The sequence below is a fragment of the Dendrobates tinctorius genome, unplaced genomic scaffold, assembly GCF_039654945.1.
Source record: "Dendrobates tinctorius isolate UK_male_01 unplaced genomic scaffold, ASM3965494v1 ptg000315l, whole genome shotgun sequence".
Lineage (NCBI taxonomy): Eukaryota > Metazoa > Chordata > Amphibia > Anura > Dendrobatidae > Dendrobates > Dendrobates tinctorius.
Genome location: NW_027361982.1, coordinates 5,818,431 through 5,837,574, shown reverse-complemented (window position 1 = coordinate 5,837,574; position 19,144 = coordinate 5,818,431). Strand labels below are relative to the sequence as shown.

General features: G+C 47.2%; 1 protein-coding gene across 7 annotated transcripts in view; it reads left to right on the top strand.

Moving 5' to 3' along the window:
- Positions 1-409: 409 nt before the first annotated feature.
- PHF1 (PHD finger protein 1) overlaps positions 410-19,144 on the top strand; it is a 31,710-nt gene continuing 12,975 nt past the window's right edge. Inside the window, exons 1-7 of one of the 7 annotated variants that reach the window (XM_073561340.1) lie at positions 410-589; positions 14,024-14,216; positions 14,970-15,061; positions 15,152-15,247; positions 15,324-15,424; positions 15,503-15,651; positions 15,813-15,908. In XM_073561340.1, the coding sequence (XP_073417441.1) occupies positions 14,041-14,216; positions 14,970-15,061; positions 15,152-15,247; positions 15,324-15,424; positions 15,503-15,651; positions 15,813-15,908 (710 nt within the window). In that variant the 5' untranslated portion in view covers positions 410-589; positions 14,024-14,040. Of the gene's footprint in view, positions 590-639; positions 839-881; positions 987-2,090; positions 2,114-14,023; positions 14,217-14,969; positions 15,062-15,151; positions 15,248-15,323; positions 15,425-15,502; positions 15,652-15,812; positions 15,909-19,144 lie in introns of those variants that run through there. The other 6 variants (XM_073561338.1, XM_073561334.1, XM_073561339.1 and 3 more) reach the window with 6 other exon arrangements.

Here is a 19,144-nt window from a genome sequence, read left to right as displayed (position 1 = left end):
AAAAATCTGCTGTCCCCACGGTCACTTCTAATGAATCTTGTGACACCCTGTGTAAAAACACCCAAATCCTTAAAAAAAAGTAAGACATCTATAGTCTCACAAAAATATGTTTTCATTGAGAAATGCTAGTAAATATCTGATTGGCTGCTGATTTTCCCGCCTAGATCCCAAGCGACCCTCTATTTTGTTTCCCTGACGCCTAATTGGCTCTTCTTTACCTCAGGGTTTTCCCGCTTTCTACTCACGCTCGTTGATTGGCTGTCGCTGAACGTGACTGACGTTTACTAAGTTCCGCCCTCTTCTATAGGAAAATTTTGCAGACACCGAGATCTGCCTTTTCTTTTATCAAATGGTTCCGATTGGCTGGCTCCGGGGGTGGGTGTGGTGACGTCGCCGGGGTCGTTGCCTGGCTCCTCCTGCCTTTAGGCTGCTGCGTCACTCGGGCCGAGGTGCGGCCCGAGGATAAGAAGGAGGAGGACGCGCTCCTGCCCGGACCCCCCCGGGAGAGGCGGGGGAGGAAGACACCGAGCCACTGTGAGGGGAAGAAGAAGAGGAGGAGCCGGGGGAGGAATCTGGAAGGGACCCCGGGGTGAGGGGAGCACCGTGTGAGAGGAATAGCAGAGGCCAATTACCAGGACAGGGGGGCGGGAGCAGGAGAGGCCGCGGGAGAATAATTACCTCAGAAGGACGGTCCTGGGCTAATGATCCGCCGCTAATCTCCGCTCATGAATGAAGTCTAGGCGACCGTGAAGGGGTTAAGTCCGACGGGAGGACAGAAGTGACTGCAGCGCCGGCTGTGACAGGACGCTGCACTTTTCTGACAGGACAATATGCAAATGTAGGCAAATGAGGAGGCTATGCTAATTAGTGAGGCTGCTCAATCTGCAGGTAATGGACGGGGCTCACCGGATCCCTGCGGTGTCATGGAGCTGCAGCGTGATCTCTGCGGTACCGGAGGATGATAATACGTAGCGTTACCGTGTAAGGTATGGGGAGACCTATATTATCGCCATATATGGTATGTAAGGAGCCTATAGAATTACCATATATGGAAGGGAAGCTATAGCACTGCCATATACGGCGTGGAGGGAGCAAATTGTGTTCCCATATATGGCACAGAGAGGACCTATAGAATTACCATGTACGGTAGGGAGGGAACCTATAATATTACCATATATGGTTTGGAGAAGACAGCCTTACCATTTACGGTATGGACAGGACCTATAGAATTGACATATGGAGGGAACCCATATTACCATATATGGTATGGAGAAGACCTATATCATTACCATGTATGAGAGGGAACCTATAGCTTTACAATATATGGTATAGAGAAGACTTATAGAATTACCATATACGAGAGGGAACCTATAACTTTACAATATTTGGTATAGAGAAGACCTATAGAATTACCATATACGAGAGCTAGAACCTATAACTTTACAATATATGGTGTGGAGAGGAGCTGTAGAATTGATTTATATGAGAGGAACCTATAGTATTTTCATGTATGATATAGATAGAACCTATATTGTAATATATGGAATGGAGGGAGCATATACTGTCACCATATACAGTATGGAGGGAGCCTATAGTATTATCGTATGCAGTATTGGGAGTCTATAGTATTACCATATATGATACACAGGGAACTTATAGAATTGCTATACCGGTATGGAGGGATGATGTAGTAGTAGTATTATCATATACCGTATGTAAGGAACCTATAGAGTTATATATGGAAGAGTATCAATAGTATTACAATACACTGTATGGAGAGGACCTATAGCGTTACTATATAGGATATAAGAGAGTATATAGTATTACCATCTATGGAGGCAGCTTATAGCGCTGACATGCGGTCTGGAGAGAACCTATAGAAAAATAAAATCTGATGTAGCGTGACCCTATAGTATAATATAAATGGTATGTAGAGAAGTTATAGCATTACCATATATGCTGGAAAGTGCCAATAATTTTACCATATACAGTGTAGAGCGACTCCATGAAATAGAAGTTATCATCGGCCTCCTCTGTGCGTCCAATACGGCTGAGTGTCGTCATGGAATCATAAAGCTTCTCCTTTTCCATGGATCCTGACAGTAGTTCTCATGTGAGTCATCCTGGCCCTGGGGATCATGTTCATTTCTCTGTGCATCCTGTCACATTGTCGCCCATTATTTCTTGGCGCGGTCCAGCCTTTGTTGGTGTGGAGAGAATAATCTACAGTATTATCATGTGAAAGGAAGAAGGAATCTGTAGTGTTGGATAATGTAGAGCGAACCCCATGTATGTCATGGAGAGATTCCATAGATTAGCTATGCTGGGGAACAGGCACTTTAGTATGAACATGTATGTTATCAAGAGGACCTATAGCATTACCATGGCATTAATCTGTACAGTAGGGAGTAAGCCTATAGTGTTACCCTATACGGTATGGTGTTGGTTCCTATAGGGGCGTAGGTGCTAATATCTGTGTGAATTACTTTCTCTGTATTTTCCATCCAACCCATGCTGCTGTGATTACATGGCTAATATTTGTAACCACTTTTTATTTTCCCACCCCTGAGGGTAGGTGCCCACGATCAGGAATAACAGCGTTTTGGACAGCTCACCTGCGCTGCATCCAAAATGCTGCGTTCTACATTAGAAGCACAGTGGATGGGATTTATAGAAATCCAATGCCCACTGTGCTACTATTTAAGGCTGTGTAAACTCAACCACAGTGCGGGTTTACGAGCTGCAGCATGTCAATTTCTGTAGCGGAGACGCTGCATAGTGTCACCTATAGCCATTTATTACATGTGGTAAATCTGCATGGTTCTCTGAACACATGTGGATTTAACTGTGTGATTAGAACGCAGCAAAAATATGATGCTTCCAAAAGGCTGCTATTTCCTGATCATGGGGACATAGCCTTGGTGAAATTGGGAGTGTGGAGGTTAAGTTTTGAAGCATGTTGGCTGTACGGTGAAGAGGGAGGTCACACTATGCGGTTTCTAGCTAAGTGGACTTTTCAGCTGAAAGTCCCCCTCTCGGCTTATATTCGAGTCATATACACCGGGGGGTCGGAGGGGGCGGGGGTGTCAGGTCATACTTACCCGTCCTGACGCTGTCTCTTGAGCCCCCAGCTTCTCCGTGCTCTCTGTTCCTGCCTTCAGCGGTCACGTGGTACCGCTCATTAAAACTCATGAATATGCGCATATTCATGAGTTTTAATGAGCGGTATCACATGACCGCTGAACGCAGGAAGAGAGAGCGCGGAGAAGCTTGGGGCTCAAGCGACAGCGTCAGGACGGGTAAGTATAGCGATACTCACCTGTCCTGCGTCCATGGCTGATTGCTGCTGTCTGTCATCGGTCAGTGACTTGAGACAGCAGAGGGCGCGGTGACGTGATTAGTGCGGGCCGCGCCCCCTGCAGTCTGAACGTCACTGACTGATGACGTGGCAGATAGCGGTGAGCAGCCATGGACGCAGGACAGGTGAGAATCTGACACCCAGCGACGGAGAGGTGAGTATGTCATTTTTTTTATTTTTACATGCAGCAGCAGCGGCAGCACATGGGGGAACAATCTTTAGGAGCTTCTTATGGGGGCAGTATATGGGGGAACAATATGGAGCTTCTTCTGGGGACACCATATGGGGGAATAATCTATGGAGCATTTCCCACCCTAGGCTTAAACTCGAGTCAATAAGTTTTCCCAGTTTTTTTGTGGCAAAATTAGGGGGTCGGCTTATACTCGAGTATATACGGTATATAGCCAAGGAAGTATCATCCGCTCCAACAGGTATGATAACTGATAAAAACTGGGCATGTCACATCGCTCAGAAATATTTTTATTAGACAACAATATACAAGACCTATGACATTAATGATAGGACTATGAGGGGTTGACTGGAAGAATAATGACCAGCAGAAAGATCCACCTTAAGATGTTATTAAATGACAATTAGCCTTTATCATGACACCAAAAGCCAAACATCTGCTCAGTGACGCTCATGTACTTCAGGATGTAGCTCAATGGCTGCGATTTCCAATAACTTCGATGGACGTTGCTGCTGTAAATTTATGGCCGTGTCCGTGACTCGGGAGACAACGTTTAGCGATGACCTAGGAGGACAAGTAGACTTGGCACAAAATTTGGACAGAGACAGAAGCCTGGGGCCTGAGATCGCCACATTGACCAGGAGAAGTGCGGCCTCCGCTATTCCTCTCTTTGATGTATCACTGTTTTGTGACCTCACAAAATCTTATGATCATTGTGTCGTTTGTTTGTTCGTCTGACATTTTTGCATAAAGCTTTTTCATGTCGCCCCTTCAGACTCGACCTGGTGAAATATTAAAGGTGCAATCCTTGTTACGTGGCTGACCATCGATTCTGCTGTCCTGTAGGTCACACGTGGCCGTGGATTGTGGCTGATATGTGCCCTGCAGGTTACACCAAATAAATGCTTGTAATTTGTGGTGTGCTCTGCGTTTCTCTGTGAAGGATGGGTTGCACCTTTAATACCGCTTTCCATGATACGTGGCTGAGGACACATTCATCACTGCATGCGGCTCATTGCATTCTGCATATAGTCACAACATTTCGCTGCATTCAATCGTATATTTTCTGAATTGTAAGAACTGTATCATCTATGTATTGGAATTAGTCAAATCTCATTTGCTAATCGGAAAAAGAAGTCTGAAGTCAGAACACGTAGAAACAGGCAGAGTTTTCTGATCTTTTTGTATGATTTTATTGGGATACATCAGGTTTATCGAGTTACAGAAATGGAAAAATCTGCATCGAGCTACGTGGGGGTTGGCTGTGGATTTTCAACCTTTGTAATGGGTTAAATCAGTGATGCATATGTAACATGCACACCACAGGCCAATATCCACTACAGATTATTTTCCACAGCGTGTTTGAAGAGTAAATGTGACAAATATTATTCTGATAGGATGGAAAATTCGGTCCGTATCAAACCCATTGTTGACGTTCCCTCAGGGTGAATTCAGACACTGCAGATGTGTTGCAGAAATTTCTCTGATTGTCCAATTCATCTCAGTGGTGCTTGCAGAAATCCACGTACTGCATCTGAATCCAGCCCTGTCCAGATGACAGGAACAGATCTTTGGTCTCAGAAAATTTTCCACCTTGATGACTTATCGTGGGGAGCCATATATTTAACTCCTAAAAAACAATCCAATCAAAGCGTTTTCCTGCGAGATGGAATCTGATATGTACATAAGATATTATACTTAATTATTCTACATAATGAAAAGGCAGACACTGGTGGTATATCTAATGAGGTACGTCCATGCAGCGATTGCAAAATCCTCACCAAATGGTGCAGATTTCGCTGCTGAAGTGTTAAAAGCTATGTGCACACGTTGCGTATTTCGATGCTGAGCCGCAGCGTTTTTTGACGTCAGATTCGCAGTGTAGTGCGCAGCCATTGTTAGTCAATGGTAAATTAATAATTGCTGTGCACATGCTGCGAAAAAATCAGCACAGATCTGCAGCGGTTTTTTTTTCCGCAGTATGTCAATTCTTTTTGTGGATTCGCTCTATCTCTCCCCTCCAGAAAGTTCACAGACCAGATCCATTCCCAGTACCACCTAACAAATCCGCACAGCGAAAACGCATTAAAATCCGCAAGCGTTTTGCCCTGCGTTTTCTGCCAAGAGGTGCGGATTCTCTGCAGAAACCCATACCCTTACAGGTTCACCATTGATCTCACCTCATGCATTACAAAGGGTGAAATCTGCAGTGAAAATCTGGATCATAAATCAACAGACTCCAGGTCTCAATTCACACTGCAGATTTTCAGGATCAACTGGATCTAAAGGGCAACATGTGTCTTAAACAGGGATGGGCGGATCGTTGGAAGTTTGGGTTTTGGTACCTGACCAGAACTGTTTAGAAAGTTCAGTTCTGGTACCAGAACAGTACCTGAACTTCCACCAGAACCCGAACCTCATTGAAAATAATAGATAGGCGAACTGCTAAAGAAAACAAAAATGTTCTCTCCTCCACGCCACCACGGACTTACACCGAACACTGCATCGGAGTTCAGCACCAAGTCCGTGTTTTGCATTCAAACCTGAACAGTGACTGTCTAGAACGAACGCCCAGCATTTCTGTTTGGGTTCTCCCATCTCTAGTCCTAAACTTTTTTCACGTGTAAAATTACACCGAAAATGTACGTTTTCCAAAGATTTTATGTATTAACTACTGCAAAAGTGGCATAAAAAACACATGTAAATAGTCTGAACCGCCAACACAGATGTCGGAGGAGAGAAGGATCTGACCTGTTGGAATTTCAACAACGAACCCTCGAGAGAAAAGATACTGCTAGATGCTCCCGAGCTTTCTGTGTAAGGTGTAATTTGGACAGACAGCTGTTGGCCAAGTGATCGTCCATCCCACAGCTATCTAATGTGTATGGGGCATCATGAGTATTCTCTTGTAATGTGTTATGCAGCTTTGTAGGCAGGACATGTTCCAACTAGTGATGAGCAAACGTGCTCGGATAAGAATCTTATGTCTGAGAATCTTGGGCGTGCTCGAATAATATATTCAAGTCCCTGCGGCTGTTAGCCACAACACATGCAGGGAATTACCTGTTTGTTAGGCCGGTTTCACACGTCAGTGTCTCCGGTACATGTAGTGACAGTTGGCATCAATTGAATTGGTCTATGCAGATGTCAGCGGGTTTTCACAGGCCGTGTCCATGTGCAAAACACGGAGACATGTCCGTTTTAACATGGACACACGGCCCGCAACACGTGCTGCACACATGCACACGGAGAACTGTTCACACAGTCCTCTGCTCACGGATGGTCCGCCGGGAAGAAGCGGCTACTGTAAGTGGTGCTGACCGCCGTGTGGCAACTGTGTGCCGCATCAGGACCGCACGGACGGCGCCGGGAAGAAGCGCTACAGTAAGCGTTGTTCCTGGCGGCTGGTGCTGACCACGGCTGTGATTCTGCTCTGCAGGCAGGAGAGGAGAATGAATGAAAACACGACGTGGGGTTCCCCTCATTTTCATAACCAACCAGACGAAACTTACAGCTGGGGGCTGAATCCCTCAGCTGTCAGCCAGGTTGGTTGTGAAGAATAGAGGGGTCCCCACGCTGTTTTTTTAAATTATTTAAATAAATAATTTAAAAAAACGGGTTGCGGTTCCCCCTATTTTTGACAACCAACCTGACTAAAGCCGACAGCTGAGGGCTGATGCGCCTAATCTGGTGCTTTGCCTGGTTCTTCCCACTGCTCTGTAGCGGTGGCAAGTGAGGTAATAAGTAATTAATGGCACCTTTTGATTATAAGGTGCCATTAAGGCCGGATTAGTAATGGAGAGGTGCATCAGGACCGCACGGACGGCGCCGGGAAGAAGCGCTACAGTAAGCGCTGTTCCTGGCGGCTGGTGCTGACCGCGGCAGTGATTCTGCTCTGCCGGCAGGAGAGCAGAATGAATGAAAACCCGACGTGGGGTCCCCCTCATTTTCATAACCAACCAGATGAAACTTGCAGCTGGGGGCTGCATCCCTCCGCTGTCAGCTTCAGCCAAGATGGTTGTAAAGAATAGATGGGTCCCCACGCTGGTTTTTTAAATTATTTAAATAATTTTAAAAAACGGCGTGGGGTCCCCCCTATTTTTGACAACCAACCTGACTAAAGCCGACAGCTGAGGACTGATATTCTCAGGCTGGTAAGGGGCTATTGATCTTGTCCCCCTCAGCCTAAAAACAGCAGCCCCCAGCTGCCCAGAAAAGGCACATCTATTAGATGCGCCTAATCTGGAGCTTTGCCTGGTTCTTCCCACTGCCCTTTAGCGGTGGCAAGTGAGTTGCCGATTATAAGGTGCCATTAAGCCCGGATTAGTAATGGAGAGGTGTGAATAAGACACCGATCCATTACTAATCCTACAGTAAAGAAAGGGTTAAATAAACACTCACAATAAGAATAAATTATTTTAAGAAAAGAATACAACACACACATTTTTATATTTATTACACTGGTAATTCCTTAGCGAAGCCCTCGTTCTGAAAAAAAGTTGAAAATAATAAAACAAATCTATACATTACCTGTCCGGCGCTCTGTCACGTCCCACGGCGTAAATCCATCTCGGGGGTTAATATATTTACAGTTCGAGCGCTGCCAATACAGCCGCTCCCGACTATCTGACTGGGGAATGAATGGGAGCAGCCGGCGCCTGCTCAGTAACTAGCAGTGACGTCACCGCTCATCACTGAGTGCGCTCTGCTCCATTCATTCCCCAGTCAGTTACAGTCGGGAGCGGCTGTATTAGCAGCGCTTGAACTGTAAATATATTAACCCCCTGAGATGGATTTACGCCGTGGGACGTGACAGAGCGCCGAACAGGTAATGTATAGATTTGTTTTATTATTTTAAACTTTTTTTCAGAAGAACCAGGGCTTCGCTAAGGAATTACCAGTGTAATAAATATTATAAAAATGTGTGTTGTATTCTTTCATTAAAATAATTTATTCTTATTGTGAGTGTGTTTTTAACCCTTTCTTTACTGTAGGATTAGTAATGGATCGGTGTATTATTGACACCTCTCCATTACTAATCCGGGCTTAATGGCACCTTATAATCGGCACCTCACTTGCCACCGCTACAGGGCAGTGGGAAGAACCGGGTAAAGCTCCAGATTAGGCGCATCTAATAGATGCGCCTTTTCTGGGCAGCTGGGGGGCTGCTGTTTTTAGGCTGGGGGGGGGCAAGATCAATGGCCCCTTACCAGCTTGAGAATATCAGCTGTCGGCTTTAGTCAGGTTGGTTGTCGAAAATAGGGGGGACCCCACGCCGTTTTTTTAAATTATTTAAATGATTAAAAAAAAACTGGGGACCCCTCTATTCTTCACAACCAACCTGGCTGAAGCTGACAGCAGAGGGTTTCGTCTGGTTGGTTATGAAAATGAGGGGGACCCCACGCCGGGTTTTCATTCATTCTGCTCTCCTGCCGGCAGAGCAGGAGAGCAGAATCACAGCTGCGGTCAGCACCAGCCGCCAGGAACAGCGCTTACTGTAGCGCTTCTTCCCGGCGCCGTCCGTGCGGTCCTGATGTGGCACACGGAGGTACCACGTGTCCTCACGGACAACTCCGGTACCGTTTTTTCCCGGTACCGGAATTATATGGACGTGTGAAACCGCCCTTAGGCAATCTCATGTGTTGCGGCTGTCTACCAGTCACAAAACATGCAGCCACAGGGACTCGGACATATTATTCAAGCATGCCCAAGAAAATCGGATAGCACCCGAGCTCGCTCAGATAACACGTTATCTAAGCACATTCGCTCTTCACTAGTTTCAACATATGGATGTGAACAATAAATGTTTCCATTCACTGCAAGGAATTGTACCATAAAGTATATTATAAAGCCACAGAAAAAACATTGGCTTTCATGCTCCAAAGCCCAAAAAACTATGAAACAATTAACCTGGAAGTTTACGTGATAGTGTCAGCATCCTTTCCATTTATCAGTGCATATTTCATTGCTCCAACAAGTTTATTAATATTTCCCAGTAGATTTCATGAAGAGTAACGGTGCACATTCTGTTAGGTACAAGAACAAGGTAGCGAGTTTTGATATTGGTATTTGATATTAGGGTACATGCAGCTAACCCCCCCCAAATTCCCAAGTCTGATGGGAAAAGTGAATCATGTTAATTGACCTGCTATGGGGCCATTCTACGGTTCAGGTTTGTCCCTTCTTTTCTTTTGTCTAGAGGGAATGATCTACCTCCATGGAGCAGTGAGGGAAAAAGCTGACTCCGGGGACAGGGATCGGGCATTAAAGGGAAAGTAAATCAGACTTTACTGACTTAAGTGGAAAGTCTAGTGTTTGCAAGATCACAGCCAGGGCTGTGAGGTAGGTAAGCCAAACCACCCACTCTGACTCCGACTTCTCATTTTTCCCTGACTTCAGACTCCACAGAACTGGTCACTATTAAGCATGTACATAAAGTGCAGGACAGTCATTTCAACTAAAAGCTGAGATCCTCAGATCAGGAACAGAACAGACAGTTTATAACTTTACCAAGTTATTATGAAAACATTTACATCACATCCTGCACTGAACTACTGAACCCAATGTATTATAAATTTTAGGAGTCAGTCCATTTTATTTCGACCACCAAAATGGACGCAGACTCCACAACTATATAGCCCTGATTCACAGCAGTGATGGGATACTTTGTGGATTTTACCAGTTGGTGGTGTGCGCCCACACACTTTGGCCCTTCCCAGTCAGTGCAGGCAGTTAGATTGTGTCAGGGATTCGCCTCTAACAAGCAAAATGGTGCCCAGTCCGTTGTCGATTTATTAATAAATATTTGGGCCGAATAATATAGGAGCAGAACTATAACGGTACTTGCCCACGATCAGGAATAGCAGCATGTTGACCACTTTCTAGGTTAAAAGCACAGTGGATGGAATTTATAGGAATCTCCGGCCCTTGTGCTTCTATTTGATGCTGCGTAAACTCACCCACTGTGTGGGTTTATGAGCCACAGCCTGTCAATTTCTGTTGCGGAGCGTCTCCGCAACAGAAGTTTCCACAATAGATATGTATTGGATGCAGTAAATCCGCATTGTTCAGTGAACACGTGGATTTACCTGTGTGATTACAATGCTTCGCTTTGGACGCAGTGAAAATACATTGCGTCCAAAGCTCTGCTACTTCCCTTCTTTAGACTAGGGCTTCACTGCAATCTGTAATTACTTTCTTTGGTGTCGCATTGCGACCTCTTAACTCTGTGATACAGAGGTGCAAATATTTCCAATTGCGGGATTGTCTGTTGCAAGTTGCACATGACTCATATGCCATAGAATTTGATGCAAGTCACAAGCCACTGTGACTTACATGCCATTTCTTGGAGATTTGGCTGTTTTATTTATAGTGAAATTGAAGTTCTAAAATAGCTGCGAGACAGAAACTCGCACAGATATTTTAAGTCATACAACTTGCCTGAGAATTGCTTTTGTGTAACACATGTTGTCGTGTAGCCCCAACCTCCAAGCACCACTCTGTTTTTTTTCCTTGCTGGAATAGTGCTACTAATGTAAGGCCCTTGCACTTAGTCTTGTACTAACCAGCCGCTGTCTTCATCTTTTATCCATACCACTTTGGTCGTCTCCTGAAGATTGTAACTTGCTGGCTGGCTCCAGTGTTTGCTGGGCGAGCCGGCGGTCTCTTCTCAATGTAAGTCTATGATAGCCAGAACGAGGATCTCATGGACTTACATTGAGAGCTTGTGACTGTTACCTCTGACTTTCGGTCAGTCAGAAGCTGCCATCACAAGATGGTGGACCGGGACCGTAGTGGCGCCAGGAATAGCAGAAGAAGGCAGCTGATAAGTATATTACTAGGGACAGGGAATAGTTGTACAAAAAAATTTATAGCGTATGCAGATGAGGGATACTCGGCGTGTTTGGCTCCGTGCACCACTCCACCAACTCATTCAGCATGCTGCGCACCTTTTCTTTGCTTGATTGACAGCACTCTCTTCTCCAGAGTGAGTGCTGCCTGAATTAAATCCCTAGGACTGCTCTTCTGTGAGCATGTGCCACAGACAGGAGATGCCCGCGCTGACATGATGTGTGCACACTCACTCCGCTTCTGCAGTGTTAGTGCAGGCTTCCTCTCATCCCCCTCTCCTGTCTGCAGCACCTACTCGCTATAGACAGTTGGATATGATATGCACATCAATGTTACTGGGAAGCTGCCTAACACATGACTAGTCCGGATTAGGGGGACTCAGTGGTGCAGCTCTGACCACTGAGTGACTAAAGTTTATCTTCCTGACGAGAAGAGTGTTTGACAAGAAGCCTGCGGACAGATACTGAAGTATAATACATGGACCTGTGGACCAATACAAGGGTTTACTGATCTATAGAAACAACTAAAAGTGTGTACAGGAGTGAATTCTCGGCAGGATGTTCCCTGCTCCCTCCACATTCGCCCCATTCCCCACACACTGGGGTTACGGATGCTGGAGAAGTAATGAAATATTACATACAGTTTCACTATTTGACAGTAATTTACAATCATTTATATTGGTTTAATTGTGAAGTTTTCAGCAATCTTTAGACTATAGGGCTCTGAGGATAAAAGTTAAAACCCTTCAAAGAATCACAAAAAAAAACTTGCATCACCTTACCACAGCGATAATGTGACGTGGCAGCCACAAGACCCTCATATTAGTGACAGCCAAGGACCCCAATATATCCTTATATTAGTGATAGGCTCCAATATACTACTGTTTCTATGGGGCCTTCAGTAATTGCCTGGTGGAGGTCTATGACTATGGTCGGTGGTTTTTGGTCCTAAACCGCCAGCAAATTCTGGTTATTCTCCCATATGTAATAGGTTTCCAACCTGAGGTACTTCTATTTGTTTTTAAGGGTGTTTGGTTTAGCAAAAATAAAGAATGGAAGTTCAACAAATAAAAAGTCCCACACGTGGCGCCTGTCAGAATATAAAACTACTGGTGAGTGAAGTGGAACAACACTGGTGATAATGGCGCCTGTCAGGAGTGGGATACATTATTCAGTGAATGGACATTCTGTTTGTGATGAACAGGAAGATTAGGGATATCTGTGACGTAGGTAAGGGCCAAATTGTGAGGCCGAGCATCTCAGGAGTTTTAAGTCTTGTGGGGGGGTTCCCGGTTTACTGTAGTTAGGCCTGACCGTTACACAATGTGGTCCTAACCGGTGGCAGGATTGTGAGTGCCCACAACTCATAGATGCCTGATTTATGGGGGATCACTAAGGGTACCGTTACACTTAGCGATGCACCAGCGATCCCGACAACGATATGGATCGCTGGTGCATCGCTAAGTGGTCTCTAGTGAGCTGCCACACAGGCAGATCTCACTGGCGACAGAGCAGGGGTCGGCGGTCGCTACTTACCTGTCAGATCCTGACGTCCTCCTGCCCGCGTCCATGCTTCGCTCGTCGGCGCCACAGGAAGCGCCCGACGAGAAATGGTCCAGGACGTTCTCGCGCGACCAGCGATGAGCAGCGGGGGAGCCGGTCGGAGGTAAGTATCACATGTAGTGATATCGCTGCTACGTCAGAAAATTGGTGACGTTACAGCGATATTGCTAGCGATATCGCTATGTGTAACGGGCCCCTAAGGCTAATTTCACACTAGCGTTCGGCAGAGCTGCGGAGGGCTGTGTAGTTCCTCTGTGAAGCTCCACCCACTGCCGCACCTCCTCCGTTCAGCTCCGCCTATGTCTGCATGTGGCCTGGGTACCTATTTTTAACATTGGGTACACAGGCTGTGCGGATGCCTCAGCATGCGTCGTTTTGAGGTTGCGACGACAGCAACAAAATGCAAAATGTTTCGGTCGCCGCAGCGTGAAAACGACGCATGCGGAGGCATCCACATGCATCCGCACAGCCTGCATACCCAATGTTAAAGAGAGGTACACAGGCTGCATGCAGACGTAGGCGGAGCTGAACGGAGGAGGCAAGGTAGTGGGCGGAGCTTCACAGAGGAACTACGCAGCTCTGCCGAACGCAAATGTGAAGCCGGCCTTACAGGTATGAACCCACCCATACGATGAGTAGTGGCTCAAACATCAGTGATCCATCATACGTCAGGTGATTCATACGATTGATCCAATCATCATCATAGCAGAATAAATCAGCAGAAGGTAAAAATTAAATAACAGTGAAATTACAGATGATGGAAAAAAAATCCAGAATATATTGTCACAGTGGCCTATCGTCTGTTGTAATCGCAGGAGATGGTCAGAATCGGTCCTTTCTATCAGCTTATGTGCAGCTTCTGTGTCTCGTTTCCTGATATCTTGGTGCTGGGAACCACAGGTTTCGTGTCCAAACCTCAGTTGGTCGGAGCAGTTTTGGTGGCACAATATCAGATGGTTTCAGTGTCAGGGATGCAGATATCACATCCATATTTATGACATATTTATTCTTTGATGTGTTATGTTCTTTTCAGGATTTTTTTACGTGTCTTTGTAATTTCAGGTTCTTTTTAAAATGTGATGGAGGGGCGGGAGCCCTCGACACGACCCAGCCGTACGACACCTGTCAGCCCGAGAGTGACTCCTGCACTGGTGAAACGACCTCGCTTCCAGACTCTGGCGCGTTTCTGGGAGGGTCAGGATGTGTTAGCTCGCTGGACAGATGGACTCCTCTATCTAGGCATCATCAAAAAGGTAAATTTTAATTTTAAGGAGGCTTTAGACTCCCGGTAATGGCTCACGTTACTTTTGGGATGGCTCAGTATTAGTGCAGTAGCTACAGCTTGGTTGACCTAATGTTTAAAATGTACGCACTTGCAGATTGTGATAGCGAGCTCTGCACCCAGGTCTCCTGATGCCGCAGTCCCATGCTTGTGATCACAGCACATAGCCATAAGGAGGATTTGCACTTTCAGAAAAGTTGATATGACATAGAGACAGGTGGCCTCCACAATCACTAAAATGAAGAGGCAGAATCGAGCACAAAAGGTGGCCTTCAAAAGAGCTTTACATTTTCGGAAAAAAGATTAGGCAAGGAGAAGAAATGTGATAAAATAATAAAAGATGCAGTAGTTTCCTCCTCATTTCCAGCTCTGCAGCACTGGTGCACCCACCGTTGTATGCTTACTTTGCTGCTGCGAGTGCAGTCAATCATTGGTGTTGTGCCATACATCACTGAAGCCAGTGATTGACTGCAGTGGTCACATGTGTAGGCTGCACGTCATATCGCTGCAGCCAAGTAAACATAGAATGGCAGGTGCACCAGTGCTGCAGAGCTGGGTCGGCAGATGTAAGTACGGTATCTTTCATTATTTTATGCCCGTGAGGGATAAAACCTGTCACTTAATGTGGACCGGGCTCCACTGAACGGGTACCAGCCTAAATATGTATATCCGTCCTGGACTATCTTCCAAATACTCTATCGTTCCTGCCGTTCTCTTCTCTCTGGTTCATGAGCAGGTGGACAGCTCGCAGGAGACGTGCTTAGTTCGCTTTGAAGATAATTCCCAGTTCTCCGTGCTCTGGAAGGACATCTTCCCCCGTAAGAATCAAATTAATTTGTTCCTGAATGATTAATGAGTAATTGCCATGTATCCTGGCAGTTGAGGTAACCTGCTCTTCACTCCCTCAGCTGCTGTGCCTGGAAAGGAGCAGCTGTGCTGTGTGTGCAACTCGCAGGCGTGCACCCCCGACAATAGGCTGGTGCATTGTGGGAAGTGTAAGCACGGTACGTCAGGCCGCGGTGTTCGCCACATACATTTACACTGCTGTGACCCCGGTACTTAGCTCTGCTTATCTCGCAGCTTATCACCAGGAATGTCACGTGCCCAGCGTGCCATGCGATACAGATAGTGCAGGGAGCTCCTGGATGTGCAGACAATGCGTCTTCGCAGTGGCGACCAAGGTACGTGCCATCCCGTATATTCCTACGATTCTCACTATGGGATACCTCTTATAGCTCCTTCATGTGTCATTCTTGCAGAGAGGTGGCGCACTCAAGAAGGGCCCCTTCGCACGCTCCATGCTGCAGATGAAGCTGTCTTTGCCCTATCAGCTGAAGTCTTTAGAGTGGGATCCGCTGCACCTAACTAATAAGCAGCAGTGTTACTGCTACTGCGGGGGGCCTGGAGAGTAAGTATGGCGTAAGTAAAAATGATGGGGGGCGGTATCCATAGGGATAGGGTGGGCAGCTGGAGTGGGTGGGTAAAGCAGAGTAAGTATAAGACGTGTACACGGGGGCGGTGTCATCGGCGGGTACAGCAATATATACACATGGATCTCTGTCCCTACAGATGGAACATGAAGATGCTTCAGTGCTGCCGCTGTCTGCAGTGGTTTCATGAAGCTTGTACACAGTGTCTGAGCAAACCTCTGTTATATGGAGACAGGTGAGTGTGAAACGCCCGAGGGGTGGAAGGGACGGCACGAAGGAGTAGACGGGAGAAATCGTACACTTGTTTTACCTAAAAATAACCATTGCCCGTCAGCCGCTTCTTTGTCACCCTCTATGTCAGGATATCGCAGCACTTTTGGTATTTGGAGAACTGTGGTAAAAAAATAAAAACCTTTCTGGAGAAACCATTACCAATAAAAAAAACAGGTCACAGTAACGCACCAGTGCTGGTGTTATATGTAATTCAGACCCTAAACTGCCACATCATATCATTCTGTTCATTCTGATGCTACACCCACAAATTTATATCCCAGGGCAGACCCCTAACTTAATTCACACCCCTAAGCCAGTCGTCTTAATAAGTTCAGATCCCTAAATTAATCAGACCCCAAATCAATCCCCAAATCACAGGTATTTACCTCTCCTCATTCCGTCTTCTCTTCAGGGCTTGATCTTAGGTTCAGACATCACTCGGCTTTGGGACATCTGGATGCAGGGTGTCTGTCTGGAATCATTCATCGTTGTGCCAAACCCTTGTGGGGTCTCAGGCTGTGTGCACACGTTGCGGATTCTGCTGCGGAATTTTCCACTTGAATTTGTCTAAATACGCAGGTAAAACCGCAGGTCTAAAGACCTGCGGTTTATCTACAGATTTTCTGCGGTTTAAAAAAGAAAAAGAAAAAAAAAACAGCTCACCTTAATAGGCTGTGGAGCGAGGAAGCACGGAAGCCATGGATTCGTCATGGATAATGAAGAGAAAAAAGAAAGATTTTCCAGCTTCCAAAAAAATTCCAATTTATTGTAGATAAAACAACATGAAAAAATAGACAGCAGTTCACATGGTGTGAGATAAGTCTACGCGTTTCGAACAGAACACTGTTCTTTCTCAAAGCTTTGAGAAAGAACAATGTTCTGTTCGAAACACGTAGCCTTATCTCACACCATGTGAACTGCTGTCTATTTTTTCATGTTTTATCTACAATAAATTGGAATTACTCTGTCGCCTTATTGGGGGACACAGAACCGTGTTATGCTGCTGTCCACTAGGAGGCGACACTATGCATAATCTGAAAAAGATTAACTTTGGCTCCTCCTCTGCAGTATACACCCCTGGACGGCGTCAGCCTTCTCCAGTTTTTGCTTAGTGTCGCAAGGAGGCACACCTTTTTTTCTTTTTTTCCTTTCGTCGGAACAGATGAAGAAAAGTGGGTCTCCAGCGAGACTCCCGGCATGGCTCCTTCCTTGGCCCCCTTTTTAGGGGTGCCCAGTTGAAGTAGAGATGGCGGTCCCCCATGTCGCTCCTTCCCCAGTCCCTCGGGTACTGGTCCGAAGTTGAGACCCCCCCCTCCTTCCCCAACCCCCTTCAGGGTCTGGGTTGAGGTTGAGGCAAGGATGAAGACCCCCTGACGGTGACAGACCGCAGGGGGCATTAGGTTGAGACGCTGCAGGTAGGGTCGGAGTACAGACAGCATTCTGCACCAGGGACCCCAGCCCAGCTGTGGGATCCTGCTGGGGCCGGGGGAGGGTGCAGGCAGACGTGGCACAGCAGAGACAGGGCTTTCTGCGCCCCTGCCTCTGCAGCAGCAGTGGCTCCATGGCGCTCCAGGGACCCCCCACACAGGAACCGCTAGCACTGCTGCCCCCACCGCTAGCCAGTCGCCCATTCTGGGGGGGTCCGGTGCAAATCCGACCCCCTCCCGGACTACCGCGCCGCTCTGGAGCCCTCCTGGGCATCAGGCCTCTAATTTAGACCGCGGCTTCGGCCTAGCCGAAGCCGCCGCCTTTTCCCCGCCCCCCCGGCCCGCCCCTGGCACGCCCCCCCGGATGACAAAAATGACACTGCAGTGTCATAGAAGGGGCGGATCGAGGCAGGAAGGGCGCGCTTTTACATGGCCCAGCGCGCCCTTTTCCAGCTCTCCGCCCCCTTCCCTCTCCACCTCAGAATCCGGTGGCCATCTTGCTGCACCTGGAGGAAGGCAGCACAGAGTCTCCGGGGGGCACAGGACATGGGGCTTATCAGCGCTGGACCTAAGGGGAGCACCGGTGGGGTAAGATCACAGCTGGGTCCTTGGTACTCAGCTGTGAATTCCTATAACCTATAGCGCTCTCCTACTCCTTTTTCCTCTGCGTAGATACCCCTGTAGGGTCTCTATTAATCAGCCTAGGTACTATGTCGGGCTCAAAGAAAAGAACCAGGCAAGACTGCTTTTATGCAGTCTGCACAGCCTGCAAGGCCACTCTCCCCAGCGGCAGCACGTATCCGCACTGCCGGGACTGTACCCAAAAAAACGGAGCAGAACCCCAAGAAGTCCCTACCAACGCTTCTGCGACCGCTACTGCGCTGGAATGGGCAACTCAGATGTCGCAGTCTATGACACAGTCTATAGATAACCTGACCTCCACATTACTGCAGGGTCATGTCTCCGCTATGAACGTTACCCAGCAAAGGGACGTCCGGTCTCATGATCAGGGCGCTTCCGACAGTTCGAGGCGTAAGCGGACCCACAGGTCGCGTTCAGCTGTGTCCTCACATAGCAATAGGTCTTACCCCTCCAGGGAAAGACACAGTGGCCTCAGGTCACCGAGGCCGTCCCCTGATAGAGAAGGACAATGCGGATCTCCACAATGATCCCAGACTACGGGAAACCTCCGCTCTAGTTCGCCCGCTAGGGAGCTCCTTAGCGATGCGCAGGACTCAGAGGGCATAAGTGACTCCAATTCAGATAACGAAACAGAGAACGCTTTGCTCCCTAGTCCCCCTAGCAATACTGCGATAGTTGAGGATATCGTCTCTTCCACCTTCGAGTGCTGGACATTTCAGATCCAACCCCGGAAGCACCAGAACACAACATTTCCTTTGAAAGTGTTCAGAAACCATCGAAGGTCTTCCCTAATCACCCGGAATTCCAAAAAATCCTTTCTAAGCATTTTTCGCAGCCTGAGAAAAAATTCGCCAATCGCAAGTATTTGGAAGCAAAATACCCCTTTCCACAGAAAGACACCAAGGATTGGACAGATCCGCCTGAAGTGGACCCTCCAGTCTCTGGGCTGGCAGCACAAACGCTTCTCTTGCTGCCGGACAGATCAACCCTCAAGGACACGGCAGACAGACAAGTCGAACGCATGGCTCGTTCAATCTTTGAAGCGGCAGGTGCCTCTTTGGCTCCCGCATTTGCTTTAGTCTGGGCAGCCAAGGCCATCATGGCTTGGGCTGCTCTATTGCAAAAGGGC